This window comes from Schistocerca piceifrons, chromosome X, assembly GCF_021461385.2.
Source record: "Schistocerca piceifrons isolate TAMUIC-IGC-003096 chromosome X, iqSchPice1.1, whole genome shotgun sequence".
In the NCBI taxonomy this organism is placed as follows: domain Eukaryota; kingdom Metazoa; phylum Arthropoda; class Insecta; order Orthoptera; family Acrididae; genus Schistocerca; species Schistocerca piceifrons.
In genome coordinates this window covers 25,038,423-25,064,904 of record NC_060149.1, presented here as the reverse complement: position 1 = coordinate 25,064,904, position 26,482 = coordinate 25,038,423, and the positions used below count along the sequence as shown (strand labels likewise).

Sequence of the window (26,482 nt, the reverse complement as noted above, 5' to 3'; positions counted from 1 at the left end):
TTACTTACACTACCCTCGCCATCCTTTGGTAGCGTTCATCCAGGAGTCCATTTATGCCCTGGAACCGTCCTGCTTCTGGAGATTGACATCTCCAAAACTGACCTGCGTTCTGTCTTACGCCACAGGGTTTTTCAGATGGAATGGCATAACAGTACACACAACAAACTGTGTGTCAATAAGGAGACTACAAATGTGTGGAGGTCTTCCATGTGGTCCTCTCGCAGGGAAGCAGTTGTCCTCTGCCGGCTCTGCATTAGCCATATGTGGCTAATGGATGGTTACCTCCTCTGTTGCGAGCACCCACCTGGGTGTTGCTGTGGCTCACAAATGACGGTCGCCCACCTCTAGCTGCACTGCCCACTTTTAGCCACTCTGCGGCAGACTTTTAGCTTTCCCAGCACCCTACCTTCGGTGTTGGACGACAATGCCTCAACAGCACCTTTAGTTTTATGTTTTATTTGTGAGGGTGGGTTTTATCGTTTGATCTAATTTTTCGCACATGTCCTTTGTCCTTCTGTGTCCTCCACCCTAGTGCTTCTAGGGTAGAGGTTTTAATGTGTTGCAGAGTGGCTGGCTTCTCCTTTTTATTCTGATGGTCCGCCAGTCATGGCAATCAGCTCTCTTGCTTTCATCTCTTCTACATGTTTCTTGCATCTCTCTGTGGTTTTCGTGTCTGATTTTGTCCATTTTAGTGTTTGTTGCCCTTGTGTCATTCTTTCTCCTTTCTTCCAGCTGTGTTTTGTATGTCTTGATTATTTTAATCCAACCCCTGTGGAATTACTTTAATTGGAATGAGGGACTGACGACCTAGCAGTTTGGTCCCTCCCCCCACCTCCCCTTCTCCCCCTTTTAAACCAACCAACCACTGTTACTTTATCCCTATGATCCCTACCCAAGATATACAATGAAGGCTGCAAAATTTGAAAAATTTCTTTATCTCGTCCGTGGAGAGGTCACAGCGTATTGCAGTGCCCTCTTGCGACTGGACACTACGTGGGCTTGGTGCACAAGCCATATTGTGACTTATTGCTTCAAAGATTAACTGGGTCAAGGTTTATTGATAAACATGGATGGGTATAATGCACTACTACATGTACAAAATCATCTTAAGGGGTAGCCAGCCTTGCATTGATTCTGTGAAAGGGATTTAAACTTCCCAGTTTCCACTACCTGTGGAAAAGAGCACAGGTAGTCCCCCAGTCTTCAGGAAGGGTCGGCAAGCAGATGCGCAAAACTATAGACCTATATCTCTGACGTCGATCTGTTGTAGAATTTTAGAACATGTTTTTTGCTAGAGTATCATGTCGTTTTTGGAAACCCAGTATCTACTATGTAGGAATCAACATGGATTCCGGAAACAGCGATCGTGTGAGACCCAACTCGCTTTATTTGTTCATGAGACCCAGAAAATATTAGATACAGGCTCCCAGGTAGATGCTATTTTTCTTGACTTTCGGAAGGCATTCGATACAGTTCCGCACTGTCGCCTGATAAACAAAGTAAGAGCCTACGGAATATCAGACCAGCTGTGTGGCTGGATTGAAGAGTTTTTAGCAAACAGAACACAGCATGTTGTTATCAATGGAGAGACGTCTACAGACGTTAAAGTAACCTCTGGCGTGCCACAGGGGAGTGTTATGGGACCATTGCTTTTCACAATATATATAAATGACCTAGTAGATAGTGTTGGAAGTTCCATGCGGCTTTTCGCGGATGATGCTGTAGTATACAGAAAAGTTGCACCATTAGAAAATTGTAGCGAAATGCAGGAAGATCTGCAGCGGATAGGCACTTGGTGCAGGGAGTGGCAACTGACCCTTAACATAGACAAATGTAATGTATTGCGAATACATAGAAAGAAGGATCCTTTATTGTATGATTATATGATAGCAGAACAAACACTGGTAGCAGTTACTTCTGTAAAATATCTGGGAGTACGCATATGGAACGATTTGAAGTGGAATGATCATATAAAATTAATTGTTGGTAAGGCGGGTACCAGGTTGAGATTCATTGGGAGAGTCCTTAGAAAATTTAGTCCATCAACAAAGGAGGTGGCTTACAAAACACTCGTTCGACCTATACTTGAGTATTGCTCATCAGTGTGGGATCCGTACCAGATCGGGTTGACGGAGGAGATAGAGAAGATCCAAAGAAGAGCGGCGCGTTTCGTCACAGGGTTATTTCGTAACCGTGATAGCGTTACGGAGATGTTTAACAAACTTCAAGTGGCAGACTCTGCAAGAGAGGCGCTCTGCATCGCGGTGTAGCTTGCTCGCCAGGTTTCGAGAGGGTGCGTTTCTGGATGAGGTATCGAATATATTGCTTCCCCCTACTTATACCTCCCGAGGAGATCACGAATGTAAAATTAGAGAGATTAGAGCGCGCACGGGGGCTTTCAGACGGTCGTTCTTCCTGCGAACCATACGCGACTGGAACAGGAAAGGGAGGTAATGACAGTGACATGTAAAGTGCCCTCCGCCACACACCATTGGGTGGCTTGCGGAGTATAAATGTAGATGTAGATGTAGTGCTTCACAACTAATAATTAATACCCTCCAGCTATATAAATGCAGAAAGCTTCCAAGATTAGGCCACTGGACTGGAAAACACACACCACTAACAGTCCAGTATGCCACCTCCAACTGATTCCAAACAACTTATGCTGAAAATCTCTGCTTAGTCACATTTAGAGAACAGCTCAAAGTCAGTAACTAAAGAGTCATAAAATATGCCACACTTCAGGTTTTCGCAGTAACAAAGGTAATTTATTAATTTGAGTTAAACCTCACCAAATGTCTCTCTTATTAAATACCATCTCCTCGTTAATGGCTCCACATTGATACAAGGGCTCTTCCTGTGAGCATTGTATGTTCACTAAACTCCAGTACTTGCTTACAAAACCAGAAAATGGCTTATCAGGGTTTTGTGCCTGCACATGGGAATTCACTTGTTAATCCTTGGAGGCTTCATGTATTTGAAAAAATGACTTTATTGATCAAGAAGTATCACTAACTTGTGACTTCAGAAATGTTTAGCACTTCGAAAAATCTGAAACACCCTCTGTCCTTCCCAGGGGCCCACAACTTGTCCCTACACCTGTGAGTGCTGCCAGCCAGCTCCACAATTTTGTTAGCTCCAAGGAACTCTATTCAGACCTATCAACCAACCAGCCTTTGGAACAAAGTGCTTGCACTACCAGTTGTCATTGTCTGCTCCTGCTAATATCACTACTCCTGCAAGTGCTACTTCCTGCAGGATTTTCCTTGAGTTAATTTCCAATAGGTTATGGATGAGATACCAACTCTGGTGTGCCTAACCATCTTTGGTACTGCATCACAGCTTGGCTGGGAATGATACGTTACAAATTCGAACACAGTCTTCCTCAAATAGCAGTTATTGAAATTTACCCCACAGGGTATTATGAGAACATTATCACTTTCCTTCTGAAGATTTTCATTTAAGTTGCTGAGCATCTCTCTTACACTTTTGTGTGGGTTAAACTGACTTGTTAAAGCCTACCAGTGCCTATTCAACTTCATATCATGTCTACTGTCATGCCTATTTGATAAGGGCACCAATTGCTGGAGCAGTATTCTGGAATTGGTTGAACTGTTATCTTGTATACAACTTGTTTTGCAGGTATACTGAACTTTCTCAGAATGCTTCCAACAAGTCCAAGTTTTTGACTCAGCTTTCCTGAAACTGATTCTGTGTGTTTATCTCATTTCATATCACTTCTTTCATAAATCTAAGATAACAGAATCTACCATTTAACTAGCATTTACTGTTTGCAAGATGTCATTATGTGAACAAAGCAAGCTGTGTTTCACACGGATGTTTTTCCCTGAGCCTATGATGATTATTTGATATAGGCTCTTTTACCTCCAGGAGCTACATAATCTTTGAGCTTAGAATATGCGCCAGAGTTGGTTGCACTCTTCTCTTTACATGTTTCTAATATGTAGTAGATTCTTAATAAAATAAGTAAACTAAGAGGCTGATTCCACAGTGTACATAGTTTACATTATGATAGGAATTCAATTGTGTCCTTGAACTGTTTGCACTGATCAATGGTTGTCAGTACTTTTGTTGCTTATTTCAGTTTCTGATTTTTGAATGTGTGTGACAATCAAATATTGAACTCCTCAAGCAGGAATATGTTTTTGAAGTCCAAATTTAATATTTTGACTTACTGTTTGCTGTCTCCAGTTTCAACAGGTGATTTGGTTGATGGTTTTTGGTCATTTCATTTACTTTACACATGACTAGAACTTCAGTTTTTGTGGTAGATCCTGCACCCAGATGTGACTGTTGAAATTGTTGGCATAGGACTTCATGTGGATACACTAGCTTCCATTAGTTTTTTTTTTTTTTTTTCCAGATTCTCTTTTTTTGCAAAAGTGTAGCAGCATCCGTTCTTGCAATGTTCTCTGATGAATCTTACCGGTAAACCAAAACTGATCTATGGCATTCCATTTTAATCTGTATGTATTTGCTTAGAGTACAGTTTATAATGTCTTTGCGCTTTAAATACCACCAAATTACACATCTCTGGCTGCAACCCTTCTTCCCACCATGGCCTCCATCTGTTCAGATTACACCAGTCCTTAACCCTCACCAATGTAGTACTGCAAAACCATATCGATCAGGCCTAAACTTCCTTCCATTACCCCCTCTCCATCTGTAAAATTCTTCTGCTGTGCAATCCCAAATTACTGGATCCCATCTCTCACATTGAAACTCTTGCCCTCCAGGAACTAGAGCTACATGATGCCACCTTGTAAAACTCACCAACCTATTTACTTCCTACTCTTGCCTTGGACTACCAGTAGCCACCACCTCTACAACAGCTTCCAAATCTCCTCCACATCCCCTCATAGCTGAGAAACCCTGCCTTGCAGACCTGCTACATATACACCCTACCCTCAAAATTTCCCTCCCACCACCATACAGAATCTAGAACCTAAACAGACCCGAAATACAATTGTGAACCTTTCCTCCAAAAGCCTTAGCCCCATGGAAGTATCAGCCCTTTCCAAAGTCCTTATAATCGTACCTGTTGACAAAGGCTCCACCATTGTTGTTTTGAACCACAAGGGTTACCTGGCAGAAGGACTCCGCCAGCTGTCCGGATCTCCATTCTCTCCTTAGATCCTTAGCCCCATCCAAGAAACCCGTTGCGGGTCTGGGGGTTAGAATAAGCTTGAGGTATTCCTGCCTGTCGTAAGAGGCGACTAAAAGGAGTTTCACACGTTTTGGCCTTCATGTGATGGTCTCCTGTAGGGTTTCACCTCCATTCTTCAAAATTTTCCCTAAGAGCGAGCCAATTAGGGAAGGGCGCCCTACATGGTGCATCGTGTCCATCGTGCTTTGAGATCTTTAGCCAACTTTCTCGTCGTTGCATTGCAGTCCTTCCCATTCTCCATCTCCTGGACGAGGACACCTTCCTGGGTGCGTTTTTCACCATGCACTATGCAGTGTCGCTTTGTGCGTAGACGATGACCATAGACTTCTTAGCACCTGATACCCAGCACGGTAGCCAGTCCGTTGTGGTGGGGCTGCCACGTACCCTGTTGGTTGTAGCCCCCTGACCACACAGGGTTCGCTCTGCTGATGCCTGCGCCGTTAATTCCGCACGTATGCACAGGGGTAGATGCCCAGCCCCCTGGGGCATTGGTACTCGCGGCAATGGCCATCCTGCCAGGTGGCCCTTGCTGCGGCTGGGTGGAGCCCATGGGGAGGACCCCTGGTTGGAGTGGGTGGCATCAGGGCAGATGACACGTGATGAAACGTAGTCCATCATCTCTTGCTGGTGGTGAATCACCAGCAGTCTATAAGCATGATGAGCTCAATTCAGCGCACAGAAGTACGACCCCCAAATCGTTCCCCTCCCTGGCCACACCACGGGAGGAACGCCAGGCTAAGAATGGCAGCGGATCTTCTTCGCCCCGGTACCTTGTATGTTCAAGAGCTGATGGGGACTCTTTCATGATGATGAAGCCTGAGTTTTTTGTTGAGTATTTAGAGGGCAAGTTTGAGGAGGTGGAGGGCTTGTCCAAAATTAGATCTGGGTCAGTCTTGGTCAAAACAGCATCCTCTGTCCTGTCATGGGCGTTACTCGCTTGTGACAAGCTGGGGGATGTTTCTGTAACCATCACACCCCATAAGAGCTTAAATATGGTCCAGGGTATCATATTTTGCAGGGACCTTCTTTTGCAGTCCGACAATGAGCTGCACGCCAATTTAGAGGGGCAAGGTGTACATTTTGTCCGGTGTGTCCATCGGGGTCTGAGGGATAATCAGGTTGCCACTGTTGCCTTCATCTTGGCCTTTGAGGGTGATACGTTGCCAAGAAGATCAAGGTGATGGTCTACCACTGTGTTGTAAAGCCCTAAATCCCTCCCTCATTGCAATGCTTAAAGTGCTGGAGGTTTGGCCATATATCTTCCAGCATCACATGTCGAGATTGTGGACGCCCATCACATACCAATACTCCATCTGCCCCACCTCCCATCTGTGTCAACTACGGAGAGCACCATTTGCCTTGCTCGCTGCAGGATTCTCTAGAAAGAAAGGAAAATCATGGAGTACAAGACGCTGGACCAACTGACCTACACTGAGGCTAAGAGAGAATTTGAACCCCTGCATCCTGTGCGTATGACATTGTCTTACGCCACTCCTACAGCAGTTCTGGCACCATCAGCTCCGCCAACCCAAGTCACCTCTCACAGTCGGAAGACTACACCTGCCCCCTTGATGGTGGGGCGCATTTCCCTCCCTGTTACTCCTGCACCACCTACGTCAGGAGCAACACACCCCCAACCATTGGGGATGTCCATCCCCACTTCTAAGCCAGAGAAGTGTAAGTCTTCTTCAGCTTCTCTCGCTAGGAAGGATTCCCTTGAGTCACTCCCTTCCCAGATTTCCGCTAGTGAGAAAGACACCCGCCAGGGGCTGAAGAGCCCAAAAGCAGCTGGTCGTAGGGCTTCACACTCATCCTCTGTCCCGGAGACTGAGCCAGTGAAGTCCTCCCAGCCAGGGAGACCCAAGGAGCAGTGAGAGAAATCCAAAAAGAAAACCCTAAGACAAAGGAAATTTCAGTGGCACCCATACCACTGCTAACTACAAGCTCTGCGTCTGAGGATGGGGTGGAGATTTTGGTGTCCGCTGTGAACCTAGATCTTGCCAGACCCTCAGACACAATGGATATAGACTGCTCAGGCAATAAGTCGGTGGCAGCAGGTGATTCTGAGGCACAAATTACCTCATTGAATGTTCCATGCCTTCCCAGTCTCACGATGTCATTGTCCAGTGGAATTGCAGCAGTTTTTTGTGTCAGGTGGAGTTTGCGTTTATGTCCTAAACTTGGTCTGTAATAAACCTGTCCCCTTCAAACCCCTCTTGAAGCTGTGGCTGTCGGAATAAGGACGACGCAGGAAATAACTGTATGCAATGAATATCTTCCTCCAGATGGTGCAGTACTCCTGAATGTATTAGCTGCACTGATTGATCAACTCACTAAACCTTTCCTACTTTTGGGAGGTTTTAATGCCCGTAACTCCTTGTGGGGTGGCACTTTACTTACTGACCGAGGCAGAGATGTCAAAACTTTACTGTCTGAGTTCGACCTCTGTCTCTTAAACACTGGGGCCGCCACATATTTCCATGTGTCTCATGGTAATTACTCAGCCATTGATTTATCAGTTTGCAGCCCAGGACTTCTCCCATCTATCCACTGGAGAGCACACGATGATCTGTGTGGTAGTGACCACTTCCCTGTCTTCCTGTCACTGCCCCAGTGTCAGGCCCATAGACGCCTGCCCAGATGGGCTTTAAACAAGGTGGACTGGGAAACTTTCACCTCTGCTGTCACTGTTGAATCTACCCCACACGGTAACATTGATGTGATGGTTTAGCAGGTGACTACAACAATTGTTTCTGTGGCAGAAAAGGCAATCCCTCACTCTTTAGGGTGCCCGAGGCGTAAGACAGTCGCTTGGTGGTCGCCGGAAGTCGCTGAAGCACTTAAGGAGTGATGGTGAGCTCTACAGCGGCATAAGCGGCACCCTTCCCTGGAGCACCTCTAGCCTTTAAATGGCTCGGTGCCCGTGTTCGCCAACTTATCAAACGACGGAAGCAGGAGCGTTGGGAGAGGTATGTCTTGACCATTGTGTGCCATACGTCACCTTCCAAGTCTGGGCAAAGATCAAACGCCATTAGGTACCAGGCCCCAGCAGGTGTCCCCGGTGTTAGCATAAATGGCATGTTATCTACTGACACAAACGCGATTGCCATCACTTTGCTCGAGCATCTGTGTTGGAGAATTACCCCCCAGCCTTGCGCACACTCAAACGGCAGCTGGAAGGGAACGTCCTCTCATTCACTACATGCTACAGTGAATTTTATAATGCCCCATTTACAGAGTGGGAGCTCCTCAGTGCCCTTGCATATTGCCCCGACACAGCTCCTGGGCCCGATCGGATCCACTGCCAGATGAATAAACATCTCTCATCTGACTACAAACGACATCTCCTCGTCATCTTCAACTGGATCTGTTGCTATGGCATCTTCCCATTGCAATGGCGGGAGAGCACAATCATTCAGGTGCTCAAACCCGGTCAAAACCCACTTGATGTGGATAAGTACTGGCCCATCAGCCTCACCAACTTTCTTTGTAAGCTGCTGGAACATATGGTATCTCGGCGGTTGGATTGGGTCCTGGAGTCACGTGGCCTGCTGGCTCCGTGTCAGGGCAGCTTCCGCCAGGGTTGCTCTGTCACTGATAATCTTGTGTCCATTGACTCTGCCATCCGAAGAGCCTTTTCCAGATGGCAACACCTGGTTGCCGTCTTTTTTGACTTCCGTAAAGCATACGACATGACCTGGTGACATCATATCCTTGCCACATTGTACGAGTGGCGTCTCTGGGGCCTGCTCCCGATTTTTATCTGAAACTTCCTGTCACTCCATACTTTTCATGTCCAAGTTGGTTCCTCCCATAGTTCCACCCATATCCAGGAGAATGGAGTCCCGCAGGGCCTTGTTTTAAGTGTCTCTCTATTTGTAGTGGACATTAGCTGCAGCTGTCGGGCCCTCCATCTCACCTTCTCTGTATGCAGGCGACTTCTGTATCTTGTACTGTTGCTCCAGTACTGATTTTGCTGAGCGGCACCTACAAGGAGCCATCCACAAGTTGCAGTCATGGGCTCTAGCACATGGCGTCCAGTTTTCAGCTGCAAAGTCGTGTGTCGTGCGATTCTGTCGGCTTCGTACTATTCATACGCTATCAGCACTGTACCTTAATGACGATCCACCTACTGTAGTGGAGACATATTGATTTCTAGGACTGGTTTTCGATGCTCGATTGACTTGGCTCCCTCATCTTTATCAGCTTAAGAAGAAGTGTTGGCAGCACCTCAATGCCCTCCGTTGCCTGAGCAACACCAATTGGGGTGCAGATCGCTCTACACTGCTGTGGCTCTACAGATCCCTTGTCCAATCCCAAATTGACTATGGGAATGTGGTTTATGGTTTGGCAGTGCCCTCAGCATTGCATTTACTCGACCCTGTTCACCACTGCGGGGTTCGACTAGCAACAGGAGCTTTTAGGTCGAGTCCAGTGACCAGCATACTGGTGGAGGTTGGGGTCCCTCCATTGCAGATCAGTCGTGCACAGCTACTCATCAATTACGCAGCACACATTGGTAATTCCCCTGAGCATCTGAATTACTGTCTCCTTTTCCCACCCGCGGTAGTCTATCTCCCGCATCGACGGCGCAGGTCGGGGCTAACGATTGTGGTTCGCGTGCTGTCCCTTCTCTCCAAACTGGAGTCCTTCCCTTTACCACCTCTACTTGCAGTCCATTCATGTATGCCTCCATGGTGTATGCCTCGGCCGCAGCTTCGTCTGGACCTTTCACATGGCTCTAAGGACTCTATTAACCCTGGGGCTCTCTGCTGTCACTTCCTCTTGATTCTTGACATGTTCCAGGGCTCTGAAGTGGTTTACACTGATAGCTCGATGGCTGATGGTCGCATTGGCTTTGCCTACATTCACTGCAGCCATATTGAACAGCATTCCTTACCTGATGGCTGCAATGTATTCACTGCAGAGCTGGTGGCCATTTCTCGTGCACTTCAGTATCTCCGTTCACGCCCTGGAGAGTCTTTTCTTTTATGTACTGACTCCTTGAGCAGCCTGAAAACTATCGACCAGTGCTACCCTGGTCATCCTTGGGTAGTGTCCATCCAGGAGTCCATCTATGCCCTGGAACGGTCCAGTAGTTCAGTGGTGTTCATCTACACCCCTGGTCACATCGGAATGCCAGGAAATGAAATTGCTGACAGGCTGGCCAAACAGGCTACAAGGAAACCACTTCTGGAGATGGGCATCCCCACAACTGACTTGCATTCGTTATTTCGCCACAAGGTTTTTCAGCTTTGGGAGATGGAATGGCAAAATCTCAGTATGCACAACAAACTTCGAACCATTAAGGGGACCATGAATGTGTGGAAGTCCTCGATGAGGGCGTGTTGAGGGGACACTGTGATTCTCTGCAGGCTCCGCATTGGCTATGCATGGGCGACCCACAGCTACCTCCTGCTCCGTGAAGATCCACCTCAGTGTAGGTACAGCACCCGGTTGACAGTGGCCCATATTCTTATGCTATGTCCTTCTTTGGCTGCCCTGTGACTTCTTCGGTTGCCAGACTTTTTATCATTGATTTTAGCAGACGACACCTCATTGGCTGATTTGGTTTTGCGTTTCATCTGTGAGGGTGGTTTTTATCATTCTATCTGAGTTTTAGTGCATGTCCTTTGTCCCACTGTGTCCTCCACCCTAGTGCTTTTGGGGTAGAGGTTTTCATATGTTGCAGGGTTGCTGGCTTTTCCTTTTTATTTTCGTGGTCGGCCAGCCACTGTAATCTGCTTACTTGTTTTACTCTCTTGTAACTGTTTCTTGCATCTCTCTGTTGTTCTCTTGTCCTCTGTTGTTCCTTTCTGTGTTTGTTGCCTTTCCTTCATTCTTGTGGTTGTTCCTTTCTTTCCATTTTGTGTTATATGTCTCATCTATTTTATTCTCACACTTGTGGCATTGTTTTATTAGGAACAAGGGACTGATGACCTCGTAGTTTGGTCCCTTTCCCTCTCTGTTAAACCTTTCAACCATCCCAGAATCTCTCTCTCTCTCTCTCTCTCTCTCTCTCTCTCTCTCTCTCTCTCTCTCTCTCTCTCTCTCCCTCCCTCTCCCTCCCCCCCCTCACCCCTACCCCTACCCCTACCCCTACCCACACTCCTACCTTCTACAACCTTTTTAAATCCATAAACCCAACCACCCAGGACACTTCATTGTGGCCAGCTACTGTGCCCCCACTGAGAGACACTCTGCTCTTGTAGACAAACACTTTCAGCCTACTTACCCACAACCTACCCACCTATGTAAAAGATACCAACCATTTCGTCCAGTGACCCCCCACAGCTGTTCCTTTACCACACTGTGCCCTGCTTGTCACTGATGATGCCACCTCCCTTTGTGCAAGCATCCCTACTATCTGTGGACTAGCCACTATTGATCAGTAGTTTTCCCGCCACCCGACAGATTCCAAACCCACATCTTCCTTCCTGGTCACCATGACCAACTACATTCCCACCCACAATTACTCCCCGTTTGAAGGGGTATGGCAGTGGGCACCTGTGTGGCACCATCCTGTGACAATCTATTCATGGGCCATCTAGAGGAGTCCTTCCTAACCACCCAGAGTCCCAAACCTCTCATCCGGTTCAGATTCATTGATGACATCTTCGCCACAAATTCCTCGAGAACCTCTGCACCACCTTCCTCATTCGCTTTCCCTAGTCTTCCTCAACTGAACAAGCCACCTTCCTTGATGTTGACCTCCACCTCAAAGACAGTTTCATTTGTACCTCTGTCCATATCAAATCTACCAGCCACCAGAAATACATCCACTTCGACAGCTACCACCCATTCCATACCAAGAAGTCCCTTCCACACAGTGTAACATCTGTAGTGATGAGCAGTCCATCTTGAAGTATACCAAGGGTCTCACTGAGGCCTTCACACTCCGTAATTATCCTCCCAACCTTGTGCAGAAACAGATCTCTCCAGTCACCCACCACGTCCCAGTGTCCCACTGTCCAGACACAGAGCAGCGGTCCCCTTGTGACTCAGTACCATCCAGGACTGGAACAACTGAATCATATTCCCCGCCATGGTTTCCACTACCTCTCATCTTGCCCTTGAATGAGAAATGTCCTTTCCACTATCCTTCCCACCTCTCCCATAGCGGTATTCTGCTGCCCACCGAACGTACAGATATACTCACTCATCCCTACACAACTCGTAATCCCAACCCCTTGCTCATGGCATATATCCCTCTAATAGACGTAGCTGCAAGATCCGTCCCACCACCACCACCACCACCACCACCACCACCTACTACTCCACTCCGCTCACAGACATCATCTCTCCTATCAATGGCAGGGCTACCTCTGAGACCAGTCATATGATTTGCAAGCGAAGCTGCAACCAGTATTCTACATTCTACGTGGCCATGACAGTCAACAAGCTGTCTGTCCACATGAATGGCCACCGACAAACTGTGGCCAAGAAACAGCTAGACCACCCAGTTGCTGAGCACACTGCGCAACACTACATTCTTCATTTTAATGACTGCTTCACAGCCTGTGTGGATCTTTCCTACCAACTCCAGCTTTTCTGAATTGCACAGGTGGGAATTCGTGGTGCAATATATCCTATGTTCCCTTAACCCTCCTGGCCTCAAGTCCGCAGCTCATGGTCGCATTATCGCTTCCAGAGCACGGGGTCCCGGGTTCAATTCCTGATGGGGTCAGAGATTTTCACCTGCCTCAAGATGACTGGGTGTTTGTGTTGTCCTTATAATTTCATCATCATTCATGAAAGTGACGAGATTGGACTGAGCAAAGATTGGGAATTTGTACAGGTGCTGATGACCGCGCAGTTGAGTACCCCACAAAGCTATCATCATCATCCTGGCCACAATCTTCGTTAGTCATTGTCCTTCACCCACCTATCTTCGTCTCTGTTCCCATTCCAGCACAACACAGCCCTATATTCTGCCAGTGCATCCACAGTCTTTTTACTTATCCACTCCCCCCCCCCCCCCCCACTCCCCCCTCTCCCTCCCCTCTGCTACTTGTGTAACCTCCCAAGTGCTCCTAGCTGACCTACCCTTTCTCCATCTTGTCTCTGTTTGCTCTCACAAGCAGCACTTCACTGTCACCCAGGTATACCGTGCTCTCTCTGCCCCGGCCTCCTCCTTACCCCCACCACCCAGAGTTGCTGAGTTGCTCACAGTATGGCCTTGGCAGCCAGAGACAGTGGTCATGTGTGTGTGACCTGCATTTACATGAATATGTGTGTATGTTGCCTAATTCAGGAGGAAGCCTTCTGGCCAAAAGCTTACTTGTTTAATAGTCTTTTCGCTGTGCATGTCTGTGACTCAACATCTCCACTATTTGGTGAGTAGCAATCCATCCTTTTCACAGTATTGGCATTACATCCTGGATTTTCCATTGGTTTTACATTTGTTGGATTTGAACTAAAAGTTCTCAACTCATTATTTAAGTAATTTGTTACTAACTTGATACCTATTTGACCAAACACAAGTACTCCCCTACCGTTTTATAGCATTTTTGCCTTTGATGACAATCGTCCCTGTTACAGCATGATGGTTGCTAATTGCCTATATTGATGACACACTTGAAAAAATGGAAGTTTGTAAGGTAGAAGGTGCAAAATATTATTTAAATATTTGTTCTATCAGACTAGTTGTTGACGGCAGTTGTCTGACAATGTGTGCAGTGTTACATTCCAAGACTGTCAACCATCACAGCTGATAAGATATGCATAATTTTCCAAGATCATGTATAGCAGATAAAGTGACTTAATAGTGCTAAGGTATAATACTAGATTTCTGCTGAATTCATTTTGTAGGATCAAGTAGGTAAAAAGATGAGGACTAGTAGAAATCCTTGGGTAACAGAAGAGATATTGAATTTAATTGATGAAAGGAGAAAATATAAAAATGCAGTAAATGAAGCAGGCAAAAAGGAATACAAACGTCTCAAAAATAAGATCGACAGGAAGTGCAAAATGGCTAAGCATGGATGGCTAGAGGACAAATGTAAGGATGTAGAGGCTTGTCTCACTAGGGGTAAGATAGATACTGCCTACAGAAAAATTAAAGAGACCTTTGGAGAGAAGAGAACCACTTGTATGAATATCAAGAGCTCAGATGGCAACCCAGTTCAAAGCAAAGAAGGGAAGGCAGGAAGGTGAAAGGAGTATATAGAGGGTTTATACAAGGGCGATGTACTTGGGGACAATATTATGGAAATGGAAGAGGATGTAGATGAAGACGAAATGGGAGATAAGATACTGCGTGAAGAGTTTGACAGAGCACTGAAAGACCTGAGTCGAAACAAGGCCCCGGGAGTAGACAACATACCATTAGAACTAATGACAGCCTTGGGAGAGCCAGTCCTGACAAAACTCTACCATCTGGTGAGCAAGATGTATGAGACAGACGAAATACCCTCAGACTTCAAGAAGAATACAATAATTCCAATCCCAAAGACAGCACGTATTGACAGGTGTGAAAATTACTGAACTGTCAGTTTGGTAAGCCACAGCTGCAAAATACTAATACAATTCTTTACAGATGAAAGGAAAACTGGTTGATGCCAACCTCGGGGAAGATCAGTTTGGATTCCATGGAAATGTTGGAACACGTGAGGCAATACTGACCATACATCTTATCTTAGAAGATAGATTAAGAAAAGGCAAACCTACATTTCTAGCATTTGTAGACTTAGAGAAAGCTTTTCACAATGTTGACTGGAATACTGTCTTTCAGATTCTGAAGGTGGCTGGTGTCAAATACAGGGAGTGAAAGGCTATTTACAATTTGTACAGAAACCAGATGACAATTACAGAAGTCGAGGAGCATGAAAAGGAAGCAGTGGTTGGGAAGGGAGTGAGACAGGGTTGAAGCCTATCCCAGATGTTATTCAGCCAGTATATTGAGCAAGCAGTAAAGGAAACAAAAGAAAAATTTGGAGTAGGAATTAAAATCCATGGAGAAGAAATTAAAACTTTGAGGTTTGCTGATGACATGGCAATTCTGTCACAGACAGCAAAGGACCTGGAAGAGCAGTTGAACGGAATGGAGGATATAAGATAAGCATTAACAAAGCGAAACGAGGATAATGGAATGTAGTCGAATTAAATCAGGTGATGCTGAGGGAATTACATTAGCAAATGAGACACTTACTGCAGTAGATGAGTTTTGCTGTTTGATAAGCAAAATAACTGATGATGGTCGAAGTAGAGAGGATATAAAATGTAGACTGGCAATGGCAAGGAAAGCGTTTTTGAAGAAGAAAAATTTGTTAACATCGAGTATAGATTTAAGTGTCGGGAAGTCTTTTCTGAAAGTATTTGTATGGAGTGTAGCCATGTATGGGAGTGAAACATGGACGATAAATAGTTTGGACAAGGAGAGAATAGAAGCTTTCGAAATGTGGTGCTACAGAATAATGCTGAAGATTAGATGGGTAGATCATGTAACTAATGAGGAGGTACTGAATATAATTGGGGAGTAAAGGAATTTGTGGCACAACTTGACTAGAAGGACTGGTAGGATATGTTCTGAGGCATCAAGGGATCACCAGTTTAGAATCAGAGGGCAGCATTGTAGAGGAAGGCCAAGAGATGAATACACTAAGCAGATTCAGAAGGATGTAGGTTGGAGTAGTTACTTAGAGATGAAGAAGCTTGCACAGGACAGAGTAGCATGGAGAGCTACATCAAACCAGTCTCTGGGCTGAAGACTACAACAACAGCAGCAACTGTAAACACTCCACTTCAATTGGAATCCTAATATGTCTCATCTATTTACATTCTACTTGTTGCAGAAATTTGCCTCCATTCTTCTTTGGCTTTCAGCCAAGTCTCCTTTCTTAATATTTTGTGTGTGTGTATTGGGGGGGGGGGGGGGGGGGTGTACAGCTATTTAGTAATAGTCTGGAGTTATTTGGTGTCAACAAGACACAGCAATGTAAAATAGATCAACTTGGTGTGAAAGTAATTGTTGTGACATGAAACAACAGTTGCTAAGAATATTACAGCAGTGCTGCTGTCTTTCATAATTTAAAAATTATGTTAATTGAGAATTTAAACAGTGTTCATTAATTGGCTGCACCCAACCAAATATATTTTGTTAATGGACATTGTTACATTTTCATAGACTAACAGTTAGTATCACTATGCTGTTTATCCTATAAGTGTAATTGTTTTCTCTTCATGCAGTTTCTGGTCCACCAGCGAACGTGACAGTGACATGTCAAAACAGTGGTATACAAGGTGGAAGTGTTATATCAGTCAGCTGGGCTTCACCACAAAATCCAAATGGGAAAATAAGCTACTATAATGTAAGTATTTAAGAAAATATTTTCAGTAAATCTAAATTAAAAGAGGTTTGCTTAATCAGTATTTTAGTTGAATGTAATACATATGTCATTCTTAAAACACTGAATGTAGCCTATGCAGATTTCTAAGGAGCAAGAGAGAGTGAGTGTGTGTGTGTGTTTGCCTTCTTGTTGGTGGTGGTGGGGGGGGGAGGAGGGGGGAGGTGTTCAGTGTTTTAGGTGTATGTTCATATGCACTCTGTATTGGCTTCATAAATGGGAAATATTATTTAAATAATAAGTTGTCCACTATATGCAAAATCAAAATTTGTCTGAGACAACAAATAAGTTACATGAAATTAAACTTCTAGCCTGTCATATCAGTAGTTGTTAGTAAGTTCCCTAGAGGAAATGTTGTGCATATGTAACACTAGGATATGCTTAGCAATAGACCACTGTCATATTATTATTACCACTAACTCTGAGTGACGAAGAGTAGCTTCAACAAGTGCCTCAGTAATGTCGTTCAAACACAGTGTACTGTACGGTGGCTTACAGCAGCAGTTACACAGACCATATCTGCACCTGTGAGAGTTCGAAAATAGGCGACATTGGCCAGCTGATCAAATCTTGCAATATCCAGATTTGTGGGGCATTTGGGTATGACAGGGGCCCAATGTTGTGCTGCTTGGGAATGTTGGGGCAGGCACACCTGTTTGTCTAGGTTCCAGTTGACCATGTCTGATCGCCACTCACTTCCACACGTGGCTACATTCCATACAAGTACTTTCTGGAAAGACTTCCTGACAGTTAAATCTATACCCGATTTTTAACAAATTTCTCTTCTTCAGAAGCACTTTCCTCGCCATAGCCAGTCTACATTTTATATTCACTCTATTCTGCCCATCGTCAGTTATTTTGCTCCTCAATTAGCAAAACTCATTTACTACTTTTAAGTTTCTCATTTCATAATCTAATTCCCTCAGCATCACTTAATTTAATACTAATACATTCCATTATCCTAGTTTTGCTTTTGTTGATGTTCATCTTATATCCTCCTTTCAAGACACTGTCCATTCCATTCAGCTGCTCTTCCAGGTCCTTTGCTGACTCTGACAGAATTACAGTGTCATCGGCAAACTCAGTTTTTATTTCTTCTCCATGGATTTTAATTCCTACTCCAAATTTTTCTTTTGTTTCCTTTACTGCTTGCTCAATATACCGGCTGAGTAACATCTGGGATAGGCTATAACCCTGTCTCACTCCCTTTGCAACCACTGCTTCCCTTTCATGCCCCTCGACTCTGACAGCCATCTGCTTTCTGTACAAATTGTAAATAGCATTTCGCTCCCTGTATTTTAACCTGCCATCTTCCTGTAAACATTGTCAAAGGCTTTCTCTAAGTCTACAAATGCTAGTAACGTAGGTTTGCTGTCCTTAACCTATCTTCTAAGGTAAGTCGGGGTCAGTATTGCCTCACGTGTTCCAACATTTCTGCGGAATCTAAACTGATCTTCCCTGAGGTCAGCTTCTACCAGTTTTTCCATTCGTTTGTAAAAGAATTCGTGTTAGTATTTTGCAACCATAACTTATGAAATTGATGGTTTGGTAATTTTCACACCTGTCAACACCTGCTTTCTTTGAGGTTGGAATTATTATATTCTTTTTGAAGTCTGAAGCTATTTTGCCTGTCTCACACATCTTGCCACCAGCTGGAAGAATTTTGTCACGGCTGGCTGTCCCAAGGCTACCAGTAGTTCTAATGGAATATTGTCTACTCCCGGGGCTTTGTTTTGACTTAGGTCTTTCAGTGCTCTGTAAAATTGTTCACGCAGTATCATATCTCCCATTTCATCTTCAACTACGTCCTCTTCCATTTTCATAATATTGTCCTCGAGTATATCGCTCTTGTATAGACTCTCAGTATACGCCTTCCATCTTTTTATCTTCCCTTCCTTGCTAAGGACTGGATTTCAATCTGAGCTCTTTGTATTCATGCAAATGGTTGTCCTTTCTCCAAAGATCTCTTTAATTTTCCTGCAGGCAGTACCTACCTTACGCCTAGTGATATATGCTTCTACATTCTTACATTTGTCCTCTAGTCATCCTTACTTAGCCATTTGGCACTTCCTGTCTGCCTCATTTTTGAAACATTTGTTTTACTTTTTGTCTGTTTCATTTACTGCATTTTTTTTTACATTTTTACACTTTCAGAAAAAAAAGGGGAGAGAGAGAGAGAGAGAGAGAGAGAGAGAGAGAGAGAGAGAGAGAGTAATGTACTGCTTTTTTGGGTAATTGCTATCAAACTGCTTCAGGCACAATCCAAAGATCTCTAAAGTGATTTGTCTGCCTTTTGTTTAGCTGTTGTTTATTATTCTACTTGTAATTAATACTTTTGAGATAACAGAATGATAGCCTGCTAGTGAGAGATGCTTTTATATGAAAAACCAAGTAAATTCTCTGTTTAGTTTTTCTGATATTAATAACAGAAGTTTATCATTTTGGTGTGCTACTTCAAAGTTCACCAGCCAATTGCGGAGGAGGACCATAATTTAGGTGGTCTTTCTCACGACCGTACTGAACAAACCATCTGTTATCGGTACCTCACACCACATTGTCGCCTTCCTACTACTGCCTTCTCAGCTGCTGTAAGAAGAGCTTCTTGTATCCGAATATGATGGCTGTAAAGCCAGAAATATTACATAGTGTACATCAATGAGAGAAGGTGCAGTTTACCACAAAGATTACTAATGCAAAAATACTAGAGTGAAACACTAACTCACTCACTAGGCAATATTGCATGCAGTTCTGACTGGTCATACAGAACAACAAGACAAAGAAAATACCAGGCATAGGGAGGAAAATAAAAGTAAGACAGGGCAGACATTTGATAGTGTGACAGCCACTGTTCAACTTTTTCAGACAGTTGCTTCAGAACCAAAGATCAAAACAACGCAGCATGCAAGGCAGCACACTATTCTTCAGATGTAAAGACAAGAAAGGTGCAAGACTACACATACATATTTCATGGAGCTAATTGCATGAAAGAGTGAAAAGGTAAAAACTAAGAAAATAAAGATGGCAAACGATGTACTCATAATCAAAGCAGAAATAGAAAAGATACGAGTTAGCTTATTCGGGACACGGAACTAAATAAAGACATGGTGTGGGAGCCATGTAGGAAATAGAGGCTGCTATTGGTAGTACCTTTATGGTACTTGAACCCTGCAGGGAATAGTTTCAATGAGTTATCAGAATATCTGGAGGAGGAATGGCAGCCCATTCCTCCTCAAGAGCTGAAACCAGATAAGATAGCCGGCTGGAGTGGCCGAGTGGTTCTAGGCGCTTCAGTCTGGAACCACGCGACTGCTACGGTCGCAGGTTCGAATCCTGCCTCGGGCATGGATGTGTGTGATGTCCTTAGGTTAGTTAGGTTTAAGTAGTTCTGAGTTCTAGGGGACTGATGACCTGAGAAGTTAAGTCCCGTTGTGCTCAGAGCCATTTTTGAACCAGATAAGATAATAACATTGATCCACAAACCATTGCCTCACAGATGCTGCTTTATGGCAGGTTGCGTTGTCATGCTCATAAAATCAGTCCTTGTCTCCAAACTGTTGCTCTACTACACTGAAGAGCCAAAGAAACTGGTACTTCTACCTAATATTGTGTAGGGCCCCAATTAGCACACAGAAGTGCCACAACATGCCATGGCATGGAGTCCACTAATGTCTGAAGTAGTGCTGGAGGGAAATGACACCATGAATCCTGCAATGCTGTCCATAAATCCGTAAGAGTACAAAGGGGGTGGAGATCTCTTCTGAGCAGCATGTTGCATGGCATCCCAGATATGCTCAATAATGTTCATGTCTGGGGAGTTTGGTGGCCAGTGAAAGTGTTTAAACTCAGAAGAGTGCTTCTGGAGCCACTCTGTAGCAATTCTGGATGTGTGGGGTGTCGCACTGTCCTTGTGGAATTGCCCAAGTCCGTAGGAATGCACAATGGACATGAATGGATGCAGGTGATCAGAAAGAATGCTTACGCATGTGTCTTCTGTCAGAATTGTACCTAGACGTATCCTGGGTCCCATATCACTCCAAATGCACATGCCCCACAACATTACAGAGCCTCTACCAGCTTGAACAGTCCCCTGCTGACATGCAAGGTCCATGGATTCATGAGATTGTCTCAACATCCATACACGTCCATTCGCTCGATACGATTTAAAACAAGATTCGTCTGACCAGGCAACATGTTTCCAGTCATCAACAGTCCAAGGTCGGTGTTGATGGGCCCAAGCGAGGCATAAAGCTTCATGTCATGCCTTTGGATACGAAAGCCCATATTGATGAGGTTTCGTTGAATGGTTCGCACTCTGACACTTGTTGTGACCCAGTATTGACATCTGCAGCAATTTGTGGAAGGGTTGCACTTCTGTCACACTGAGCAATTCTCTTCGGTCATCGTTGGTCCCATCCTTGCAGGATCTTTTTCTGGCTGCAGCGATGTCAGAGACTTGATGTTTTACCAGTTTCCTGATATTCACGGTACAATCATGAAATGGTTGGATAGGAATATCTCCACTTCATGGCTACCTCAGAGATGATGTGTCCCATCGCTCGTGTGTCAAATATAACACAACGTTCAAACTCACTTATATCTTGATAACCTGCCAATGTAGCAGCAGTAACTGATTTAACAACTGCAGCAGACACCTATCTTGTATAGGCGTTGCCGACCGCAGCACTGTATTTTGCCTGTTTGCATATTTCTGTATTTGAATACGCATGCCTATACCAGTTTCTTTGGCGCTTCAGTGTATATGCAGGACACAATGCCATAAAATGTGTTCATATCCTTCTACTTTTAGTGTTTTGTTAAATGCAACAAGAGAACCACACCCTAATCATGCAAAACACCCCTATACTGTAACACCTCCTCTTTACTTCTCTGTTGGCACTACACATGATGGCAGGTAACATTCTTCAGGCATTCACCAAACCCAAACCCAAATCCCAAACCCAAACCTTTCCATTAGATTGCTACAGGGATAGAGTGATTCGTCACACATTTCCAGTCATCCACTGCCCAGTGCTGTTGCTCTTTACACCGCCTCAGTCATTACTTAGCACTGACTACAGAAGTGTGTGGCCTATGAGGAGCTGCTCGACCCTTGTACTCTATTCTTTCTAACTCTGTACACACAGCCATTGTGCTAGCTGAACGACTAGTGGCACTTCGGAACTCGAGTGATTTCTTCTGCTGATTTCATGTGATTCTTTTGCAACAACCCTGCGCATTGCTGGACAGTCCCTGCCAATCAGCATGCGATGTCTGCCTGGCCTTGGATTAGCTGGGAATATTCTAGCATGTTTCCACATCAGAATTGTATCACCAACAGTTGACTTGGACAGCCTTAGGAAGGCTGAAACATCAATGGTGGTTTTGTTATTCAGGTGATATCCAATGACAAGTTCATGTTCAGTGTCACTAAGCTCTCCTGACTGACCCACTCTTCTATTACCGCTTCTCTAATGACAACACAATATTCCCCACCTCATTTTACATTATCGGGTCCACCTCTTATCACATCTATAATCTGTCAAAAATTACTGTAGCATTGACAGCAATGCCATAAGCGGTAGGGGGGAAACCCGTGTGGCAGGACCAGCCCATTTTCCGCCAATACCACGCTACCTTCAGCTACAGCAAATCCCTGAAGTTGCCAAACCTTTACCCCACACAACACTTCCTGCCTGCAGTGGGCTTCAGTTGCAGCCAACTTGCTGTCCTGTGTGATTGTTGTGCCCTGTGACTTTTTGTGTGTTCATTTTTACGGTTGTAGAAGTCTTCACTGTTATTTGTTGTTATAATTGTTCATTGTTACCGTTATTTGTTGTTTGGTACTCAGTGATGTCAGCGGGAAGTTTGTTGAAAGTTATAAGTGGGAAAGTTTGTTGTCATTCTCTTGACTAGGGAATTGCCATACGAGGGCAATCAATAGAAATGATTTTCACGATACGTGCCTACTTTGAGAATTAAAACCTTAATAGTGACCCTCTGCTCTCCATTACCAAAGTGATCGGCAGAACTGCTGCAGCTTTGAATATGAACAAAAACACTGTTGTGAAGATTGGGAGGGAAATGTTTGACAAAGAAAAGGAAACTGAAGAACCATCAAAACTTATAACCCCTTGGAAAAAATGTCATTTGGATAAGCAGATTACCACTGTCGATTCATTTGCAGAGGATGCGATTCATTGCCATGTTCATGATAACTATCACAGGAAGGAACATCTGATGTCCAGGAAGTTACTAGTCACACTTGAAGAATCAGGACTTTCTCAAAGCAGTCGTGCATCCTTGTCCAAAGTTTTACACAACCTTGGATTTCACTATGGATATTTCTGTGGCCGTAAACTGGTGATGGAGAGGGAGGATATAGCTGCATGGGGATGCTGATTTTTAAAGGACATCCATAGTATAAATATCGATGAAGTAGTGTGGCTTGACAAAACGTGTCAATTGTAGTCACATTGTCAAGCAGGGCTGCACAGACGACACAGCAGAAGGAACAATAGTAATGCTTTTTAGCAAGGGTGGCGGACTACTACTTAATGCAGGCACCTTGCATGGTTTTCTCACAATCAGTCTCATGCTGTCTAAATCAAAGAAAGCAGGAGATTATCACGAAGAAATGAACCATGTTACATTTACAAAGTGATTTGAAGATTTGCTAGCACCAAATCTTGAAAAACAGTCAGAAATTGTACTAGATAATGCTCCTTAACATTCAGTTGTTGTTGATAAGGCACCTACCATGGCAAACTGAAAGGAGGAAATGATTGATTGGCTTCAGCATCATAACATTGATGTAAGTGATGACCTCAAAAAGGTGGAGATTATGGAACAAATACCTCTCCATAAGACACAATTCCCTGTATACAAAATTGATGAACTGGCAAAAAAACATTGGCATACAGTTGTTAGGCTATCACCATACCACTGCCGTTCCAACCCAATGGAGTTAACATGGACCCAGATTAAAGGTTAAGTTGCCAGGAAGAATAATAAATTTACCCTTGCTGCAGTTGAAGCACTCACAAGAGATGCTGAAGACTGGAAGAGAGCCATCAAACATACACAGAACATCATGGAAAGGGCATGGCAAAATGAAGCTCTTTTGGAAAATTCATTAGAGGAGATGATAATTTCACTAAACCACAACAGTGACAGTGACACTTGACAGTGACACTTGACAGTGACACTTGACAGTGACACTTGACAGTGACACTTGACAGTGACACTTGACAGTGACACTTGACAGTGACACTTCAAGAATATGTCATAGAGATGAAAGCGACATGGGTGGAGTTTCTCCATTATCCTCAATAGAATGGAGCACAGGTGGATACAGCTACCTGTTTGGTGTGTGCAGCTTACATCTGTAAGTGCCTGCATAACAAAATTATATCATCTGAAATTTTAATAATAAGGCCTTAATAGCTACTAATTTCAAAGGAAGTTCATCTCAGGCATTCAGTACACATCACACAAAATAAATATTACTGTTTACAATATAACTGCTGAAATACAGGGGCCTTGTTATATGTATTGTTTTTGTTCTTTCTAAACAATAGAGGTTGGCCTATTTAAGATACATTTTCCCACCGTGATAAACACATTTAATCTTATTTTTGGTTGCATTAGAATTAAGTAGGTGGATCCCAAAAATTAATCACAATTTCATTGCAAACCTATAGCGATCTGTTTCCCGTGTCAAAACTGTATGGGCGCCTGATTAGTAGTTGATGCGCGAGTGGACCATTGTCTGTCATATATAACTCCAATTATTTTGCATTAGAGATCTCTGACAGTGTTCTTGTTTTGAACATACGAAAGTCTGATGAATTCTTAAGAGTTCATTCACTTAACGTATTCATCTAACTTCAACAACAACAAGAATTCCCCGCATTTTGAAAATTCTGAAACATCATGAGGGAACGTACTTTCGTAAACTGTCCTGGTATCACCTTAATCAATTGTTGCCACAGATAAAACTAAAATCAAAACATAGTGTAACTCTTTCAGAACACATTGATGAAAGTTCGATATTTATAAAGTGAATAGTTTGCCTGTTTGAGCGAGTTGAATGAAATGTAAGATTGCAGTGTGTTCCATGTGGGATGTAGCAACTCTGTTCCATATCTCCACGTGCTCCTCCTGAAGTGTCAATCCTAAAGTTATTTTGGACAGACTATAGTGGTCAATTCTGCATTACATACGGTGTTCATATACTTTCAATCAGTTAGTGTAAATGATATTCCAGTAACTATGCCAGAAAGTGAACTCATGTAGCCAATATACAAACAGAACTTTGAGGGAACTACAGATAAGAACCAATTCTTAGAAGAAACAAAAGCCACATTTAAAACTGTCCAGAGAAAAAAACTGGCAGTAGATTGTGCTTGAAGGAAATGAAAAAGTGAGACCATAGATATACTGAAAAGAATGTACATTCAGTTTCAGTCAATCACTATGATGGATTATCTTGCACTCACCAAATGGCACAACTGCCAGGAGTACAGTCATTTTGCAAGGTTTTGTAAGGAATACGGACCAGTTTCATCCCTTCTGGAGAATCAGGCAATCTAGAGGAGGATTGCAAAAACAGTAAGCAATGTGCGAAAAGGAACAAATAATGCAGCTAGTGATACAAAGACCAGGTGTTCTTCGAAGGGGGCAATGAGAGGAACAGAATATGGATTCTAAACCTCTAAGTAATCTCCTAATTTACAACACAGGAAAACTGGAGAATGACACATGGAATACTGTCCAAGAAGAAATACAGAAAACAGCTTAATTCAGCAAGCTAAAAAATTACTTGTTACCTTTGTAAGAAACAAAAGCCTTTGTTGGAAAGTAAACAGTATGCAGAAATTAAAAAAGATATTGGTCCAGTGTGAAACATGAAACAAAAAGAGTTACAGCCACACCAGAAAGCACGCCAATTTCTAGAGAAGGAAGCCCCAAAGTGTGACGTACTCTAAGATTAGGAATGAGTTACAAGTCCATTTATGATCAGATGCTACCACCAGAGATTGAAGGGAGAAAGAAAACAAGGAAGAAAGTTTAATCTGTTCTGTCCAGTCAAAGAACAATATAAAGAACTATGACAGAAAATAAGAGTTGAAAAACAGGAGTCAAGGCATACATTAAAGATCAGTGTGTAACTTTATACTAAAAAAAAAAGGTGGAGGGGCAAAGACACTAGATTATTTATTTTAAATTCTCAAGCCAAAACATGTGAAAAGCTCCTATGCAGCGACCTCAGGACACAAACGTGGTTGGCATGAGCCCCATGCAGTACAGTTTCAGAACAAGGATATTCACTTAATATGTTTTGAATCATGCACCACATATTGCCAAAACCTCAGATGACAAATAGGTCGTAGATACAGGGTGTCCCAGGAGGAGTGGTCAGTATTCAAGGATATGATAGGAATGATACTTTGAAGCAAAAACACCTCATATGGACATATGTCCTACTCCAGATCGTTTCCAAGAAAGAACACGTTTCGTGTTGATAGATCCAGTCATTTTAGAAGCGCGTATGATGGGACAGAAAAACTTGCATTATTTGAAAAGTTTGTTTGTTCAACACCTTGAAAACGTTTCTTTGGCCATGTGGACTGTAGTGCACTGCCAGCATGATGAAGCCCATCCACGTTTTACCAGACATATGAGGGAACGGCTCAACCACCCTTACCGTAATCGCTGGATTGGTACTTGTAACACAATTAACTCCCTGCCATGATTGACAGCCCCGCACCATTAGATTTTTGTATATGGGGTTGAAGTCTGAGATATAAATATGATACGTGAATATGTGAGATGAACTGCTTGGTCGCATCATGGAGGCTACTGCCCTCACCAGGGAATGAGCAGAGGCACTCAGGCAAGCAACACATGTTCTCCTACGAGGCACCAAGGGCTCTATACAGGTCCTTAC

The 26,482-nt window shown here is 43.8% G+C and overlaps 1 protein-coding gene across 1 annotated transcript in view; it reads left to right on the top strand.

Annotated features, from left to right (window-relative positions):
* Positions 1 to 26,482, top strand: part of LOC124721224 (tyrosine-protein phosphatase 69D) — a 459,889-nt gene that overhangs the window by 231,408 nt on the left and 201,999 nt on the right. The window contains exon 10 of the mRNA XM_047246080.1: positions 16,376 to 16,497. Within this exon, the coding sequence (XP_047102036.1) occupies positions 16,376 to 16,497 (122 nt within the window). The remainder of the gene's footprint in view (positions 1 to 16,375; positions 16,498 to 26,482) is intronic.